The 19,575-nt window shown below is 44.3% G+C and overlaps 3 protein-coding genes across 4 annotated transcripts; 1 reads left to right on the plus strand and 2 right to left on the minus strand.

Moving 5' to 3' along the window:
• Window positions 1–248: 248 nt before the first annotated feature.
• LOC135501991 (lachesin-like) lies at window positions 249–7,196 on the minus strand. The gene is made up of 7 exons (XM_064794395.1): window positions 7,062–7,196; window positions 4,818–4,933; window positions 4,286–4,538; window positions 3,435–3,607; window positions 2,510–2,711; window positions 1,841–2,077; window positions 249–830 (listed from the first exon to the last, which is right to left on the minus strand). Exons 1-7 carry the CDS (start codon window positions 7,108–7,110, stop codon window positions 703–705), a joined length of 1,158 nt encoding a protein of 385 aa, XP_064650465.1. The 5' UTR covers window positions 7,111–7,196; the 3' UTR covers window positions 249–702.
• A 2,621-nt stretch (window positions 7,197–9,817) lies between these two features.
• LOC135502288 (uncharacterized) lies at window positions 9,818–13,345 on the plus strand. The gene is made up of 2 exons (XM_064794995.1): window positions 9,818–10,193; window positions 11,534–13,345. The coding sequence occupies exon 2, from the start codon at window positions 11,553–11,555 to the stop codon at window positions 12,687–12,689; it is 1,137 nt and encodes a 378-aa protein (XP_064651065.1). The 5' UTR covers window positions 9,818–10,193; window positions 11,534–11,552; the 3' UTR covers window positions 12,690–13,345.
• A 99-nt stretch (window positions 13,346–13,444) lies between these two features.
• On the minus strand, window positions 13,445–16,455 carry LOC135502287 (uncharacterized). 2 transcript variants are annotated; one of them, XM_064794994.1, is made up of 2 exons: window positions 16,036–16,455; window positions 13,445–14,710 (listed from the first exon to the last, which is right to left on the minus strand). In XM_064794994.1, the coding sequence occupies exons 1-2, from the start codon at window positions 16,349–16,351 to the stop codon at window positions 13,764–13,766; spliced, it is 1,263 nt and encodes a 420-aa protein (XP_064651064.1). In that variant the 5' UTR covers window positions 16,352–16,455; the 3' UTR covers window positions 13,445–13,763. The 2 variants fall into 2 exon arrangements, with proteins under 2 accessions (XP_064651064.1, XP_064651063.1); XM_064794993.1 differs by having other exon boundaries at window positions 13,445–14,713.
• Between the last annotated feature and the right edge of the window lie 3,120 nt (window positions 16,456–19,575).

Genomic DNA, 19,575 nt, shown 5'->3' on the forward strand with positions numbered 1-19,575 from the left:
AACGTGAATTGTTTGAATTTGGTTCTGAGGGGCCTGGAAATGTAATGATTGTAGGAGCTGCTTCCCCACTTCACTCCTGGTGAATCCTAGCTAGCCCGCTCTTTGGAAATGACTTGTTCATTCTGAAATTGACACATTACAAGTGCCAATGTCTACTATATGTAAACCCAGTCTAATACATTGCAGGTGGGTTCTGAGGTTGTACTTACTCACAGGTTTGATGTGTTAGAGATTTGGCAATTAAGACATTTGTATGATCTTAATAAGTTTATTAAGAAATGCATTTTATAAAATAATATACACAGCTGGCACACTTCATAAAATATCAAATCCTGCACTACTTGTGCATCCTATATATTGATACCCCCCCCCCCCCCGCCAAAGCATCACTATAGATGTCCGTTATTTCATCAATAGATCCCAAAGCCAACAAACCGAAGTTTTAGTTCCATTGCTTCACTAGAGATGGCGCTACCGGCCGGTTAGGATTTAGGCTCAACAGTTTATGTACAAGAGCGCTGCAGAAGTACTGTATTGACCTTTATTATCTGGGCTGCGCTCCCAGCTACAAGATTGGCTCAACTTTGCAGCACAGTTACGGAGTAAGAGGCTTGTCTTTTGCCAAGGAAGAAGGTAGGCTATAGATAAATGTTCGCAATGTTAGAAATGGCCTGAATAAGTTTGCCCCAAGTTCTCCCTCTTCTACGCTCGATTCTTGAAAAACGCTAAGAATGCTGCCAGTATCAGCGTTGACATGGTAACCTGTAAACAACTGGCTCCTGCTCCGGCTTCCTGCATATAGCACTTGGGTCCCTGACACATTGTGGTACCTGGAACGAGATTAAAAAAAGACTTAATACATCGACGCAACCTCAATACTTTATCCGTTCCCGGACGGAAGATGCTTAAAGGGACAACTTGGACGTGGATTTATCCGACCAGGAAAATAATTGCGCTGCTTGCCACCATGCGCCGCCACTAATGCTGATTTTCAATAATGTTTTTCGTCAAAGGCTTGTGAATGGGTGACACCTGCGCGTAGAACCCCACTGGCGACCTTCCCAGGATGCAGTTCCATCCAATTCATGACCGCGTTCAACGCATCGTCGAAACACCGAAGTCGGTCGTATCCTCCTCCCCTCGAACACGCCGAATGTTGACCAGAAGCTCAGGTTACGCTCAACATTCCTGAACTTCCAACTCTGGGGCTAACGCGCCAACTATAAGGCCATAAAGGAATTGAAATCCTCCCCTCCATGGCCATCAGCGGGTTGAACTGTGCTAGCAACTGGGTGTAGTAGTCCTATCATTGTGATGTGAACATATTTTTAATAGCGAGTTTCCGCATCACTTACGATTACGATTACGATTACGATTTGTGTTTGACGTCATCGATTTTTGGTGCTACGTCATCCCCAGCGAAATCGTCGATAGTACTTTCGTCTCGTTCTTACGAGGATTCCGGCTGATCTTCGTAAGTCGAAAAACGATTACATGGATTAGCGAAAAGCCTATTTTCCACGCTACATATCAAATTCAAGGTGAAATATTCATTGAAGAATACTTTAGAACATATCTGTCAAACATAGGAACTGCATTTAATGTGATCAACGGTGATTTTGATCATGTTTTAGCGCCGAGAAAAGTGCACCCAGAGCATGAGAGCAGAGTATAGGGCCTATACTACAGTACACCAAGTCGTTGGTGTGAATGCGGAAAGAAAATTTCAGGTTCATGCCGGTTTTGAGAGTATTACGATTACGACTTTGAAATCGTAACCGTAATCGTAAGCGATGCGGAAACTCCCTAGCGTAGCTCTTATAGAAACACGATGTCTCACTGTAAAGTTCGATAACCGCATTCGCCGACCCGTATTTGTTCTTCGCTCTGCAAGTGTAGTTCCCGTAGTCGCCACTCTTGAGCTGCCTGACCCGTAGGATCATCCAGGCCTCGCCCACGGCTAGATAAGGCCCACGGCTGTTGATGACATCAATAGTGTATTTATTGTTGTTCAGGAGTTCTTCTTGCTTCTCATCGGATAAGATCTTGAACCAGCTGACGTCTGGTTCTGGGGAGCCTATATTTTTGGAGAGAAATGTGGGAAAGATGAGGAGTCTGCACGAGTTGTTTTCAAAGTCTCCCGGGATCATCCAGACCTCGCCCACGCTAGATACGGCCCCCGGCTGTTGATCATATTAATGGCGTGCACTTGTCCTTCTATGCACTGCTGTGAATCATCTTTCAAAACGGGATTGCACCAATTGAAGATAGTCCCCTAACTGTACGCAGTTTTAGACCACCAATTTGATTCCCCAGCGTGCACCTACCAAACCAAAAGCAATCTACTCGCCTCACCATTGGTATCGGTTTCTTAGCGATACTGCACCGTTCACGTGCGAGCGTACATTTGGCCTCTTCCGGTTGGTCTCTTCCGGTTAAGAGGCAGCAAATGGCAGCTAGTCCCCTCATTGGGAGATTGAACCAAAAGCTGAAAAGCAGTTCCACCAACCTGTAATCCTGCAATTCAATTCCACTTCGAAGTTTCTATCCCTAGCTTGGCCGACAGAGTCTCTGAACGCCTCGGCGGTGGGCGGGTTCTCCACTTTGAGCGTGATGTCGAAGGTAGCTGGCGGCCGGACGTTGTTGTCGGCCATGCAGCGGTACAGGCCGCGGTCATTGAAGTCAACGCTGTTGATTGTGTAATTCCTCCCCTGAAAAGAAAGTGGTTTCAGCTGAAAGTGTTTTAGATATATTATTTGTTTTTATTGGTCTTTTATGTCGTTCCGCCGAGCGAGAATCACCCTGGAGAGGCAGAGGCCTCTGTGAGAGGTCTCTGTGAAGCAACTTCGCACCGGTATACTACCTGAGTGTCGATAATAGACGGGTGAGAATGTGAGCCGTTTTCTTTCAAAAACTTAACTCTTTGACATTTTCAAATGGACGGCACATTGCCTTCGCATGGCAGCAATAGAAGGAATGACATCTCAACCCTCCCCGAAACTGACAACTGTCATAACACAGTATCAACAAAATTTGCCGGCCGAGATTGTTTCACAGAGGCTACTTATTCTCCGAGGTCAGCCTGGTAAAATCACGCACCTCCCTGCGAAATCTCGTGATATTTGGCCGGGTGGTCGATCGCTTCGGTTGTGAAGGGAGCTACAATCCAACCATGCGTCGGGAATTGGCGGAGGTGCAATGACTTGGGTCAAGGCTGTCCGGTTCCAGGGTGACAATAATCAACTACATGTAGTTTGCGTTGGGCATCGAAGGTACCTGTGGCAAGAATCGGTTATCGCTACGACCTGCAATCAATATCACTATCAAACCAAGCGGTTTTACCCGCAGAGGAGAGATATTTCAGACAGAAAAGAGCCATTTGTGCAGTACTTCAGTCGTCTCTGCAGCGTGATACTTCTTCTGAAAACACTCACATAAATCGTCGGAACATAGTTTCCATCCGGGCCCTTCAAATAGTGCATTCCAATGCGTGTCCACATGACCTTGGGTTCTGGCCTACCATTGGCTGCACAGATCAGCGTGACACTCCCGCGATGCTTGGCATGCACGATGGGATTGGTCTGAGTCCGGTCAATAAACGGCGGCCCTGGAATGAAGTTATTAGCATAATTCGAGTTAGATCAGGAATATTTCTTGAGAATCGATTTAGGCGGGATTTGCTTCCCCTTTACTCTTTGATCACGAGCACACCGTGTATAGAAGAGGGAAGTTAGATTTGTGATTTATTCGATGTTTTGCGAATTCGCTGTCTCGTCCGGCAAGGGTCCTGCGTTGTCGCCCTAGCTTGGCAGCTAATTTCGACCTTCCCACCCGCCGATTCTACTGCGCCTAGTCTTGCACCCCGACCGCACTAAACCCGTGTTATTTCTTGGAGGTTTGCTCTTAAGTGCGCACATGCTCATGTTTTTGTTGATTGATAATGAAGATGTCCCAATTCGCTCTGTCTGTTGGTGTATAAGTTTGTGAAAATCGGTAAGATTTATAGCGGCTAACTCCGTGAAAATTCACCGTGGTATTTCCTGGCAGGATCAAATCGGCTAAATTCAAGGGATGGCGCACGAATTGGACGACATCGCGACTTTCGGGGATATGTTCCTGAGGTTGTGGTAGTCAGAAAGGCCTCCAAAGGTTCACTCTGTCAATCATACTTTGTACATACTGTTAGCCCTGCGGCTAGGCCAAGAATCAGAGTCCAACCCTATTAAAGATTGGCAATCATGCAAGTATGCCATCACTCACCGTCCGTTCAAAAAGACAGACTTACTTTGAACGTACAGCCTCCCCTGGCGGCTGGGCCAAAGATCAAAGTCCAACCCCTGCTTGGAGATCTGACATTGATACATGCCGTCATCCTCTTCCATCAGCCGCCGGATAATGAGCATGTAGACCGTATTCTGATTACGTTGGATCAGTTGCACTTCATATTTATAATTTCCATGGACGATTGGATTTTTTACGACTATTTGGATGTCTCTGCTGATGTGTTTCTGTTGTTCGCCGAGTCGTCGCCACACAACCTAAAATCAATTAGGGAAAGAAAAATGGATTTAGAACCACGAACCTATTCGTGCGCATGCGCGATCGTGGATTGAAAGTCCTCAAACCAATCTCCCATCGCTATTAAAGCGGTAGGCTATTCGTTCACATCGAATTATTGTTGGTCCAGTTTAATCTATTGCTTCATTCTTACCCCAAGCGGTGCCATATGCAATGCGATGCTAATCTATCAGGAAGCAGCCGCTACCAATGGCGAGAGGCTTGGCATGTCAAACTCAAAGGAGTATTGCGAGTCTCACCGTGTCAGACGGCCGTTTATTTGTAACGGTGCAGTTGAGACGACCGGTCGCACCAACGGGCTTCGTCTCCGTGATAATGTCTTCCGCGATGGTAGAGTCATCATTTTGACAATTGCCTGTCAAAAGTGATTAGAAATTATTAGAATATAGAGGGAGCCCCACATCGTCTTTGGTAGAAAACAAGAAGGTCCTTCTACAAGAGCTGCTGGGTAAGCTAGATTCCGTACCACGGCTGGAATTCCTGACCTTGTTTGAGGGCGTGCATAGGCTCAATGTACCCCTGATCGGAGCCAATTTTAATGGGCTGCGTGCAGTGGCGGTATGAGGGTTCTTATGAAAGCCCCCTGTCGTCAGAATTTGGAACCTGGCGCTAGATAAAGGTCTATGGTATAGCTTCTATATTCTTTGTATTGATATATTGTTGCTGATTTGTCTATGCAGTTTTAGTTTAACCTGATTTTCCTATGATGTGACACAAATTAATCTCGGTCTCAAGTACAACAATTTCTGTTTGAAGTAAACAAATCTTGTTTTTCAAATTTACATGACTAGAATCGGTTATCTGCTGACCCCCTTAAAAGGCAACACTGTACAGTCAGGTTTATCGTTTCTGATATTGATTTGTGCCACTTATTGTTCAAACTTGACCTCAGTTGTAGCGATAACTGTGTCGACGCTTTCTAACCGCATTTTTTACACATAGGCCTGTTACATGTAAGATAGGCCGCCGTTTGCACAGGCGTCATTCACCGACTAGGCCTATTTGCGTCTACACAGTATTCCGCGTACTCGGTATTGTATTTATAGGGGTGAAGAAATGACTGTATGACCCTAATCGATATCAAAGATGCGATTATGTACATTTCTTCTATTAGAGTAAGTGAAAAGCAATATATATAATGTATGCCCAATTATCTTGGCCAATGATTATAATTTAAAACAGGGGAAAGGTTAAAATGAGAAACTAAAACATTTTGTTTCAAACGTTTAAATAGCATAATATTTGTTGACCTATATGTACGTCAATTTCAATATCAGAGATTATACATGTGTATAAGACATTTCAATGTGACCATGTTTTAATCAACACCCTGTATACTATGACTGTTGAGAGGACTCTATACATGTATAAACAGCGGTCATTAAGACTGTAAAAAACACACACTCAGTTGACCCTGATACAAGGATATGCTTTGGCAAGAAATGCGAATTTTTCTTAACATTTGACATTGTGATATTGAAAAGTATAGTGCCATAAATAATATTTATTAATACGCAATATCATTATCGCAAAGGTTCTCTCAATGAATGCATAAACCTCATTAGGCCTATGTTTTCTTAACATTTGACATTGTGACATTGGAAAGTGTAATGCCATAAACAATTTTTATTTATCGCAATGATTCTCTCCTTGAATTTGAATGTATAAACTTCATAACCACGAAATCAATAAACAGGATTTTCCTTCACAATACGACAGGAAGGACATTACTTCAGAAGGACCCGTCCGCCCTTCTACACCGACTGAAGGTCACAACTGAGGAGGCAGAAGGGGACGAGGATGGAGAAGGATTGTTCACCAAAACAAAACTCAACCCACGGACTTAAGAGATCACTTTCGTATTCTTAAGTTGTACTTGATCTTCAATCTCATGACGGGTACGTGTTCTTGGATCAACTGTCTATCTAGGAGGAGACAAGAGTCGGACTCCTTACGTCCGCGTAAAGAACATTGGATAGATAATGCTACTCAAAAACACAGTTTATACATATATGACCTTGGAATATGCCGACTTGGCAGTGAACTGGTCTTCCCCTCTGAAGGCTGGATGATACGCACACCGCTGGTAGACCGTCCTGCCGTAGAGAGGCCCAATACACAGGTCAAAGGCTCTGGTGACCTGTGGTCAGAGCGCCTGTGTTGCTGTTCCCCGTGTTTCAGTGTTCTATCCAGTAGACATCTAGAGAAAACCAGTCAGTCTGGCTTTCAGTGTACCCAAACAATGAGGAGGGAACACTGAAGAGGGGGAACACTCAGATATGGAAACACTCAAAACACCCGGCTTACAACAAGGAGGCTCGATTGTTCGCGGTACACAGGCGATGAAAGAAAGCATCTACAACACCTACAGGAAGAAAATCACCATGGTCTTTTGCGCTCACGAAACATGCTCTGGGCGACCTTACCTCATGTGTATCCTCCAACTAAGAATGAGAATACGGACTTCATTTAACTTGACTTACCGTAAGCCAGAACAGTCAAGACCAACACGCATGTTCTGAAAATCGCCATTTTCACATCTGCATCGGTTTATTCACATAGTGTATCTAATGTTTGACCAGTTTATCAAATGGGACAGTTGTTCATACCTTGGTGATGATGTCGTCTCGATAACCTTGATAGCGAGATTTTGTTTGTCTTATCACTCATATCAAGATACCAGGCACAAATTGCGAATTGGGGCGTTGACTCATTCTAACATTCCACATTAGGGAACGACATGCCTTTTTATTCACATGTGGGGCGAGAGACCTGTTTGATCGTTGCTCTAAGTTACTTTGCTGAAAAACCTCTTCGGGATGTAAATTGTGCTGGCCAACTGATTACTTTTCATTGTTCTGTTTGGAGAAGTCGCGGTCCTACTGGAAGCCAATATATCTCATTCCCAAGTTGTCCCTTTAAATGTACTGACTACCTTTGGAAATAATTTGGCAATTAGAACTACCCTCCGCCCAGTGCAATATGCACCTTTTGAAGAGTGTGCAGGACCAGTCAAATAGGTTAGGTTATTTAATCTGGCTGCCGGGCCCAGCCTGGTTCTCTTCACCTCTTGCCTTTGCAGATAAAACAACGGAAGATCCTCCAGTGGATATCCCCTCTGAAGAGCTGAAGAGTGCCTGGACCAGTCTGGTGGCTGTGTCTTAAGCCCGCAGCACACTAGCCGCCAACTTTGGCGACAAGAAGCGTTCAGCTGACGCCTCTCGACGACGAAGTTGGCGGCAAGTGGATCCCGGTCAGGGCACACCTGCCCAGAATCGGCGTCCAGTAGCGTCTTTTCCGCAACTTAAGGCTGCTATTTTGAAATCAAGTGACATCAAGACGCATACTGATTGGCCATAGCCTCGTCGCCGACGCCAATTCAGGCGGCAATCCGTAGCACACCTGGCTTCTTCTTGCGTTCAAACGCGGCGACACGGGTCAAAAATCAAACATGTTAGATATTTGGCGTTTAGTTGCGGCAAGCGGCGGCAAGTCGCGTTCGCCGACGCCGTTCGTAGCAGACTAGGGATTTTTCAGGCGTTCAGGGCCCTTGCGGCAAAAAACGCCAGTGAACGCCGAAGTTGGCGGCTAGTGTGCTGCGGGCTTTACAAGCCAGAGTTCGTCATCCCAGTGGAAAGGTGGAGTTCCTTTGAGAAAACTCTAAGGATTACTGCTCTGGTACTGAGGTTCATTGGGAACCTAAGATTGAAGATTAGGAAGGTTGAGGTTAGTCCCATCTGGTTATACTGATAAGGTGAGTGAAAACCTTTCTCTTGAGGAATTGACTGCAGCTAAGAACTTGTTGTTCCGCTGCCTAAAGAAACATTCTTATGGACCTGAGTTGACAGCTTCAGTAAATGGAGCGACCATCCCTAAGAGTTCCTCATTGGCGGTGTTGTCACCATTTTGGATGAGGATGGGTTCATTCGAAACAAAGGAAGACTCAAGTTGTCAAGTCTATAGTCTAGCCAAGTCTGTAAAACGTGAGTGTATGAGTAGTCAGAAACAGGATCCACTGGCCGCCAACAGGATGCTGCACCTTAAAACTGCCCCGTAGCCCCTCTGCCTGCCCTGAGAATAAAGCCGGCCTTGTGAAGACGAGTAAGGATGGAGTCATGTTGTGGACCCAACCCTATCGGATCAGCAAACAGCGTATTCCGGTGGCTCAAACAGCGGATGATGTTATAGTCACAAGTCATTTTGTGTGAAGAGACATACCTAGACTTGCTAAAAACATCAAAATCTGATAAAATACTTTTCAAACTGCGCACATATCTAATGAAACCAAACCCGAATCGAATCTGTGCGCAGCCCTTTATCTTTTCTTTCAATCACCGAGTCAGAATTGTTTATTGTGAATTCAGCTAGAAAAGATATATTTTTAGATCCCTGAAACCGAAATGGCTTAAATAAGACTTTATAAACAAACACGATGGTCCATATTACGAAAATGAACCTGATGTTGGTCAATGAACTGAAACAGACACAAGAGGTGTGTAACATAAATAAATGATGTCATATTTCACTTGGCCTTGGGTCGTCTTGTCACGTGCTCTCACTTATGGTCATGTGACTTCCTCGGATTGGTCCCAAAAAGCTTTTGAGGGTCAAGCCCGATCTCAAATTAGGTCAAAAGTAACGCCACGAGAGGTGAATCGCGAATACAATAGCCCAGAAGACTCGCTCAAAACGGTCAGGATTCTAACTAAACCGTTTATTCCAAAATTAAGGTAAGTTATTTTCGAGTTAAAAACGCTTTAATTGCAATTTAAATTTGAATACCTACTTGGCTTTCGTACCGATCCGCGGGTCGGGTCGGCGTGCACTAGGCTTGGGTATTCACCATTGCGTTTATTTCCTGGATAACTATTCAGGCGATGATGTAAAACTATATCCGTCATACTGAATACAAAAGTACGGGTGATTGATCTCGACTAGCGACCGTAATTTAATAATTGTATTATGTCAGTTATTCAACTTGAAATGTAGCCTATATAATCTTTTTCGAGTCACCAGAGTTTTTAGGTCAGGTGGGGGAGCCTTGTCTTATTTAGTCAATTCGACCTCCGTGTCTCATTTCATCTACCACCAAATCATTCCCAGGTGAGCACAATGTCCCAAGGTAATTTCATTTTACCAATGAAAAGAGAGTAACAATATTCAGAACCTGATGGCTGCTCCATTGTGCGATGTAGGATAGGACGACTGCATTGAAAACAGTATTGATATTCGACCTGGTTTTGGTTACTGAATGTTCACTGAAGGGTGGATTTTGACGCCATCCTGTTGACACTATTTCATATAGAATCGTCTGTACTTCGTCTGTTCAGCGTTTTTGCATTTTAAGAGTGGAGAACCAATCGTGCACCCCTTGAAGCACTCATGTATAGGTGATGTATGGGTGATACCTATATAGCACGAGAACAATTCTTACAGGATAATCAATACAATTTTGCCGACGGCAACATTTTAGGACATTTGTTTACTTTCGAAACATTCTGCATACATTCGCATGGAATATCAGATTTAAAATTTCGCTCTAGCCAATCGTGGGGATGTAAGGAATGTGGACACGATTTCCTGCATGGACTATCTTGGTATTAAACCTTAAACCGGTGAGTGATAGGGTAGGAATATTAAAATTTGGAATCTGAATACCCTCACAGCATTCTGGGATGATCACCCTAAAATCCACTTCACGAAAAAATGACACTCTGATGATTGTGATTTCGAACAGAAAATGAAATATTTGAGCAAAATGTTATATTCATTTGAAACATAAAAATCCAAAGTATCTGAAAATACCGTCTTGATCCTCAATATATTGACATTGCTGAGCTTCCAGATATCGGCGGAGGTTATACCGAGGCAACACCCCTGGAAGTAGTCAGGATGGAAAACACTTTTGGCGGAATCAGATAAAGCATGCCCAAACACGAGTAATTTGAAACGAAACACTGACTAACTTTACAGCTATTTTTGGGTTGTTTTGCGTGCAATGCCGTTTTTTCGTGAAAAAGATTATGGGATGTTTGGTAGATTTTGCTGCATAGATGTTTCACATCCAATGCGGCGTCTGAGTATGTAAGTATGCGTTAGGAAATACCATTGCATGCGCCTATTATAGGCAGGAGCAGCTGGGTTAAATTGGCCATCTTCGGGTGACTAATTAAGTCATGTTAGATTCAGCACTAAATGTATTCATTGTACAAGCGTGAATACTTTTGACGTACTGTGAGATGTGAGAGACCCCTATTGGCGACTTTTTGTAACTTTATCTTGCCTGCCTAGCAGCTGCCAAAAGTGTCATTATAATATAATATATAATATAATATAATTTTCTTTCATGGAAAAGGGTACACTGTTCCCCCAGTTTAGGCCTCACCCTTGTTGGTAAACAAATTCTTGTCTACGGGTATACATCCCTAATGTACAGTGCTTTGTTATGAACTCAATGGGTGATATCATGAATTTATTCATGGTTATATGGTTAAAGACTAGCAAATGCTTTTATCTTTTATATTCATTAGTGCATCGATCCATGTGGAACCGGTCGACGCATGGAGAGATTCGGATCAAATCGGGGTCAACATCGGAAAAGCGTGATAATTCAGTCAGATTTTGAATATTTCCTTTTTTATTTATATTTTTTAACTACTTATGTAGAATAGCAGGTGACTTGGCAGCCGACAGCTGGGTAATATTGCCCTTAATAATGCCAATTGTCATATAAGGGCACCTTTCACACTACAGGACAGCTGGTGTTACACGGCTGCCTCCGGTATTGTGAGATATCCATTCTTCCAAGTAAAACTGGACATTCATATTGCAGTAAGTAAACAACTAATTTAATTAAATTGGGAGGTAGTTGACACACCCACGGGATGTTTATGCGAGGTATATCATGACATGGTGGTTATGTTTACATTCATTCGACATCCATCTCTCATTTCAGGAGGATCCTTCAACGAATCATGACGTTGTTTTCGAGGACAGATTACATGAGAGTTCTGGTGGTGTCTGTGGCTGGGGTGACAGCAGGTTTCTTGATATTCCAATACAGCCCTATCGGTCTATCAGCGCGAACAAAGTCCATCTACAGCGTGTCACAAAAATCGCAGAAACTTACTTCAATTCGAGGCACTCGCATTAACCAACCTAAATATCGTGACATAACGGTGGGAACACTGCGGAAGGATAGAACAAGGAATGCGGCTATCGGGGAGAAAGTGCCGAATACCAAAATGATAACAGCAGCAACAACTTCGCGGAAAACAGCAACTGAAAAATACCCACCAGGAATGTTTCCTGGGGGTCCACCGGTTCCATATAATTACCCTGTCGTGCCGAAGATTGTTCATCATACTTGGTTTTCATTTACGAAAAGTGATAAAATGAATAGATTTCGGTTTCATCACTTCATCAGTATGTTGAGTGCATATAAATATATCAAGCCAACCAAGATTGTGTTCTGGCATGACACTGAACCGAGCGGAAAATGGTGGACAAAAATACGGCAAAAAGTTCCGATTATTGAAATGAAGTACCGGAAGGCGCCCACTGAAATCCACGGGAAGCCCGTGAGGGGAACTGCGCATGCGTCGGACATAGTGCGCCTGGAAGCCATTATGGAATTCGGCGGGATATACACAGACTTGGACGTTGTTGTGCTGAAGTCGTTCGACCCGCTCCTGAAGTACAACACGACGATGGGATACGAAACCGGACCGAACGTCGCGAATGGTTTGTGTAATGGCGTGATAATTTCTCGTCCCCGCGCGAAGTTCCTCGAGATTTGGCACTACGAGTACAGGACGTTCGACGATGCTCAGTGGGCGATTCATTCTGTTATTTTGCCCGCACAATTGGCCAGGAAGTATCCATCCCTGATTCATACCGAGGCTAAGTCGCTTCATCGGCCGAACTGGATGGAAAGAAAATGGTTGTACAACGATGGCTCCCTCTATGACTGGAGTAAGAACTACGCGGTTCATCTTTGGTACAGATACCATAAGGTCGACCACAACCCAGAAGATATCAAGAAGTTAAATACGACAATGGGGGAACTATTTCGATATATTTATTATGGGAAGAAAGACCTGATTTTCTGAAATTCATTTAACCAACACGTGTGCTATTATTCTAAATAAGCCGTCACCCCCGATCCAATCGTCCTGATGGTAGGCCAAAATCCAATGATAGCTCTGTTTTATATTTATACGCGACATTACTTTTGTGGCAGTGGGAAAATCCTAAAGGCCGCGGCCGTAGTGTCTTAGGAGAGACACACACTTCGAAAACGGTGATATAAACTTTAATCGCCAACAACTGCAACTACAGGGTGGCCCAGAATTATTTTCCCTCACACAATGGATGGGAAAATAATTCTGGGCCACCCTGTAGTCAGACATGTTTGAACTTTCACTGAATTTGGTGGTTTATTATGATGAGGTCACAGATGGTGTACATCGATTACGTCACTGCGGTTTTCGTTTTTGCAAGACTCCGTCTCGGCCGCTAGTCCTCTGTACATTTTTACATGCATAATTTCTTTCTGGTTCGCTGTATTTGAACCCTTTCTGCGGGAGGCATTTTTACTTAGGTGACCATAACCTCTATGGTCCATATTTCTGACTCAGAATCTTTTATTTCTAAGAGTGTAGATCTTACATATACTAGACTTTAACATATTTGATATAGATTCTGTCTATAAATGTAGCTAATATATCGAAATATTAAAACAAGTTTTAACATTCATAGATTTTAACATTCAGTTTTCATAGATTTCGTAGGGATTTCGATTATTTCTTATTAAATATTTTCCTGTGTTTAGAGGCGCAAGAGTACAAAAAGTCTTCCATTCTTACAATTTTTGAATCGAATCTTTCCATCATGCAGAAAATTGGGACTTCTGCTCAAATATTAGCCAATCAGAAAGTCTGTTGTGTCCATCGTTGCCTACATGTACCTCGCCGAAACATGCATGTCTAAGCCTGGTAAAACCACTCCCTGTGGGATCTCGTGATTGTGTGGTCGATCGCTCCGGGCAACGTAAAACGTAGCTAGATGCAACCTTGCGTCAGGAATTGGCGGACGAGGCTGATGCATGTCACCAGTTGGTTAAAATATGACAAGTCCCAAATATCTGTATCAGGAAAATGGCGAATGGCCATGCGGCGATGTCATTACGTGTTATTGACCAATGAATCTACGAGTTTTCTCCACCGTGGATCGTCCATGGTATTTCTGCTGCTCTCCTGGCGTGAAATTTCAGTCATCATTTTCCGTCTGCCGTATAATAGACGATTCGCATTCTCATGCGCGTTCGCCATTAATTTTGGAGGCAATGCCTGCGTCAGTCGCATTACAATGCCGTCAATGTTTTCTCTTGGTCGTTCAAAGTCTCCCTGCTTCAAACTCGGCAATGACTTTCTCCGATTTGCGCTCAATTGCAGACCAATTTTTGGGTCAGAACCGAAATGCGACGCCTGCGGTGGAGTGTTCCGCACAGATTCAAGACATCTTTGAGCGTCGTCTGCACATGCGCTGCGGCGATCAGTCAAAAACAAATTATCACTTTCATCGTCATACGAATGGACAGAAAAGTTATCGTCATTATTTGGTTTTGTATGAAAACGATCTCCAATGTTTTGTTTCAAAATATCACTTGGATGACACGTTGCCGATTTCAAACCTTGCTTTGCTACATCTGGCAACTTGCCAGTCATCCGGGCACTTTTTTTCGAACTTCTGGTGCTCCGCTTTCCGGCGGATGCGAATATGCCCAAAGCCTGCATTTTAATGACTGGAAGTTTCACACCGTTTTTTGGCTCCCGTGGCGCTGGGGAAATTGTCGCGATCGAGTCCAAGTCGTCCAGATCCGAGTCCCATTTATGCAAATTAGATTCTTCTTCGCTGATGACCGGAGGCCGCCGCAATTTGTATGTAGCGTCGACTTTGGAGGAATCATTCAAACGTTCAACTGACCGACACTGAAGACTCTCCGGTTTGGGATATTTCGGTGTCTTTGCTAAAGAGCGCCGCCTGGATTTCTGTCGTCTGGGTTTGCCACTAGGTGGCGCTTCACGGCTTCCTTTTCCTTTCGTCGCGGTGAGGTCTTCTGCTGCGTCGCCTGCTGGGGAGAAAACGATGATTCAAGTAAAAAATTGAATCAGAATGAATGGTATCCGGTCGATCGCCGGTTGTAACAATAGGCAGGTTTAGCAACCTCTAAGAGCGACGACGTTTGAACTACGGAAAATCTGTCGGGTCATCAAGTCCTGCGCAAATTTATTTAGGCGACACTCGTAAATCATCAGTAGTTGTAGGATGTATCGCAGATATTTCCAGAACAAAAGGTCGATAAGTACATTGAGATACTCCGCAGCGCGTCCGGCATTCGTAGCTCTTCGTAAGGGTTGCAGAATCTGCCTTATATCCTTCAAACGACCGTGGGCGCCATCTGTCTACACATGCGACGACATTTGGTGATGAGACTCTGAACTAAACAGCCTTATTTACACAGAGGACGCTCGCAGCCGTTTGAACTGAAGACAGTGCATTTCCATAAGTTGCCGTACAAAATGCAATTTACGTGAAAACCTCGATTTCACTGTGTAGACAGACAAATATGTGACCAAATTTCTGCTAATTCGTATGCATAATAACTGCACTACGGCATTGTGTATAACTGCATTTCTATTTTCCTGGACCACCAGTAATTGGCGAGTGGCGTTCTCCTTTAATGTTCTCCGTCTATCGCTAAATCCCATGCAATATTCATGGTTATTGATCACGTGATGACGTCAACGGATACGGAAGTGGAGATGACGCAACGGAAGTCATCGGCGGCCATTATTTGCGAATTACAGAACACTCCACCTCTGCATACACATGTTACTTTAAATCAATTGCGTAAACGTTGGTCGACTCTGTCAACAAACTTGATCGTCTGCTACATGCAAGTCAATTTAGCTGAGCGAGAGGACAAAAATTGATCAGGTTAATGAGTGCCAAAGGCGATGTTACTTGTGTTGGAAAATGCTAACGAATGAAGGCGATCAAAGGTACCACTTTTGGCCCTTTTGACCCTTCTTTCGGGTCACAGGGAAAGTCAAGATGCCAAAAACTATCCCTTGTTAAAGTTCCCCCATGGACCCTCATTATGATATACACATGTTGACATGATTTAAAGACATCCAGTTTTTGACCCATACTTTGGGACCGTTATATACAGTAGGGCCTTTACGTGTCCAAATTCTGGGGCTATGTGCAACTTCACATGCGGGAATTTTTTTCAATTTTTAATCAGCACCCCAGTAATATCCAACAGGTCTTTTCCCACTGCCCGATAATATGTCAAAGGGTTAAATGCTCAGCCTTTCTTATTCAAATGCATTACTTCGAGCCATCAGCGTAAAGATATCCGTACCCATCTAAACCTCTCTAATTACTCACCAGCAAATCTCAGCCTGTCATCTTGGTCGAAGACTTGATTGACGAAGAATTGTCTCTGAAACCAATTCAGGGTGTTCTCCCGGCGGCGCCGCTCCTGGCGTATCTGTTCCAATTTCTTCTCCAGTTCGCGCTCCTCCCATGGGTTGTTGCTGAGAATCACGGAAGAGAGATGCGTCTTGATTGGTATTCGCACAATGGGCGGCCGGACACCCCGCTCTTCAAACCCAGACAGCTCCATCTCCAAGTCCGGCGACCGCAGAATATCACGCTCGAATTCGCGAGACTCACCCGAACGATCTTTCCCGATCAAGTACATGGCGTTGCCTAGCGACTGTCAAGTAACAATATGGCGGTTTGTCACAGTTGCATTAGTTCAATTGTATGTCATTTGCGGATATATCTCCTAAATGCTTGGGGAAGTTGTCCAATAAGGCAATACGCCAATGATTAGAGATTGTTTATCAGACCTTCCTGTGCGCTGGCAAAACCTTGACGAATTTGACCATATTTCCCGATATCCATACAATTCATGAATGCGATCATAACACCCCGCGTAATCCACCAGCCGTTAATGATATCATTGTTTTTCGGCAACAATACGGTAAGGTGCACTCAACACCAGCTATGGTTTAGTTCGTCATACATGTATTGTTCTTCCTCGTTTCCCGATGAAAACTTTCATGAACAAGACAGCCACTGGGGTTAAATGATTATATGCATGTAAGATCGTCACTACCGCTTGCAGAAGGGCCCTATCTGAGCCCCCGAGTACTTGCCGAGCACTTGCCTATCACATGCCGATCACTTGCCGAGAACTTGCCGATCACTTGCCGAGAACTTGCCGAGCACTTGCCGAGCACTTGCCGAGCACTTGCCGAGAACTTGCCGAGAACTTGTAGAGCACTTGCCGAGAACTTGCCGAGAACTTGCCGAGCACTTGCCGAGCACTTGCCGAGCACTTGCCGAGCACTTGCCGAGCACTTGCCGAGCACTTGCCGAGGACTTGCCGAGGACTTGCCGAGAACTTGCCGAGAACTTGTAGAGCACTTGCCGAGCACTTGCCGAGAACTTGCCGAGAACTTGCCGAGAACTTGCCGAGAACTTGCCGAGAACTTGCCGAGAACTTGTAGAGCACTTGCCGAGAACTTGCCGAGAACTTGCCGAGCACTTGCCGAGCACTTGCCGAGGACTTGCCGAGGACTTGCCGAGAACTTGCCGAGAACTTGTAGAGCACTTGCCGAGCACTTGCCGAGAACTTGCCGAGAACTTGCCGAGAACTTGCCGAGAACTTGCCGAGAACTTGCCGAGAACTTGCCGAGAACTTGCCGAGAACTTGCCGAGTAGATGCCTGTAAGTCCCTCGTGCGCACAGCAAATGAATTGTTAGCGGGCCAGCAAAAGTTAGTGCGACTGAAACGGCGTTTCTTCAAAATGACACAAATCGTCGACCTAAAGCAACATTCAGGTATTCCTGTTCTTAATAGGAAGTAACGTCTTGAGATATTTAGACATACTTCGCACTTCGTTCGTATAGCTCTTCGTTGGGTTGCGAAGCCTCTCTAATGTATGTGCCTCTTTCATGTTTACTTCAGGAAAACAAGATATATTCATCGAAAAAGGTAAAAGCTTTGTTTCATTGTTGTGAATGCAAATGCCCTGCCCGGGGAAAGGTTTGGGGTGATCTGGGCTGGTAGAAACTAGTCGAAAATATCTTGAAGATTACGTTACAGAATGCCAGCATAAATTTTGAATTAGGCGAATGATTTGAATTCCGGGTTTTTGTTGCAAACTACAGTGTAATTGTAATTCAATCTCAATCGTCAAAGGACGAGGGTGATTATTTCTTCACCGTTCCAACCTGGGTTAACTTCATTATTTTCTTTTCATCAAATTTGAAAGCGTTCTTGAGTCACTGAATGTCGTTTAGTCTCAATATCAAAGAATCAATACTTGCTGATACTATAAACCAAGATACTGACAGTCAACCATAACTTTGCATTGCTTTGCCTCATCACTCGTACACCGGGATAATTTAGTAAACAATCTCATCTGCTTGAGGCATGTACTGTACTTTGAAATACACGTACCATAAAAAGATCTACACTGTCCCAGACTAAGTTCTATAATCCCATCGACGCATCCAGGGCAAACGCATTTTAAAGGAATTGAGTCAAAACGCTTTCAAATATTGAGACTGAAATATCAGCCCGATAAAAATCTTCTTGGATGAAGCAGTTTCTATACAGGGTGGCCCAAAAACACCGGACGAATTGTAATCCATATACATGTACCCGAGTCTAAGATGTATTCGACTGAAGAAGTTATATGAATGCAATTGCACGGCACTTAAACTTATCAAAGATATTCAAAACTGCAATACTCTATACTGTAATCGTCCTTTAGCAGATCCCACAAAGTCAAGAGAATGTTATCCATTATCCATCCGCGCTTTAAAAGTTCACATGGGGTTGTTTATCTTTGTAAAACTCATTCCTTGATCTCGGTCCATGCCGGTCAGGGCCCGTGCCTCATAAACGGACTGGGTGGCCTCATAACGTTTGAATCCAAGTCTAATGTTTCGCAACGAATCAGGTATCATAGCCGCCTCATGGTGTATTTCACAGCCACAGGGAATATGTCACACATTACTTCAGTCATCATATTATGCAAATAATGACATTAATGTACTTTCATAGAAACACTTTCTTTTCTCGAGAGAATATTTCGGACTTGCCACATTATACGAGGCCCGACCGCGGGGCCACACAGGCGAAATAATGCGTTTTCGGGACCAGTAAATTTCCTACACAGGAATCGAGTGTTGCCAAACACTCGGCCTGGCTGTGACTGTCTCATCTCTCTCATCATGTTGGCAACACGGTGGAGCAGCCAGGACTGATTCGGCCTGGCTGTGACTGTCTCATCTCTCTCACCATGCTGTCAGCACGGTGGAGCAGCCAGGACTGATTCGGCCTGGCTGTGACTGTCTCATCTCTCTCACCATGCTGTCAGCACGGTGGAGCAGCCAGGACTGATTCGGCCTGTCTGTGACTGTCTCATCTCTCTCACCATGTTGACAACTTGGCAGAGCAGCCAGGACTGATGTGGCCTGGCTGTGACCGTCTCATCTTTCTCATCATGTTGTCAACACGGTGGAGCAGCCAGGACTGATTCGGCCTGGCTGTGACTTCCTCATCTTTCTCACCATGTTGACAACTTGGCAGCGCAGCCAAGACTGATGTGGCCTGGCTGTGACCATCTCATCTCTCATCATGTTGGCAGCACGGTGGAGCAGCCAGGACTGTCAAACACATTGGGTGATATGAATAAAGACAAGCAAATGCTTTTACTTCAATTTTGTACAGAAAGGCCTAGTGTAAATGTACATGGAGTTTTAGATAAAAGCATTTGCTAGTCTTTATTCATATCACCCATTGTGTGAGCTCATTAGAGCTTGCACTTACATAATAGTATAAAACTAAATAGATATGCGTACTTGTGCATGTACATTACAGGCCGTACATTACTGCATTAGTTCAGT

Source organism: Lineus longissimus, chromosome 18, assembly GCF_910592395.1.
Source record: "Lineus longissimus chromosome 18, tnLinLong1.2, whole genome shotgun sequence".
Lineage (NCBI taxonomy): Eukaryota > Metazoa > Nemertea > Pilidiophora > Heteronemertea > Lineidae > Lineus > Lineus longissimus.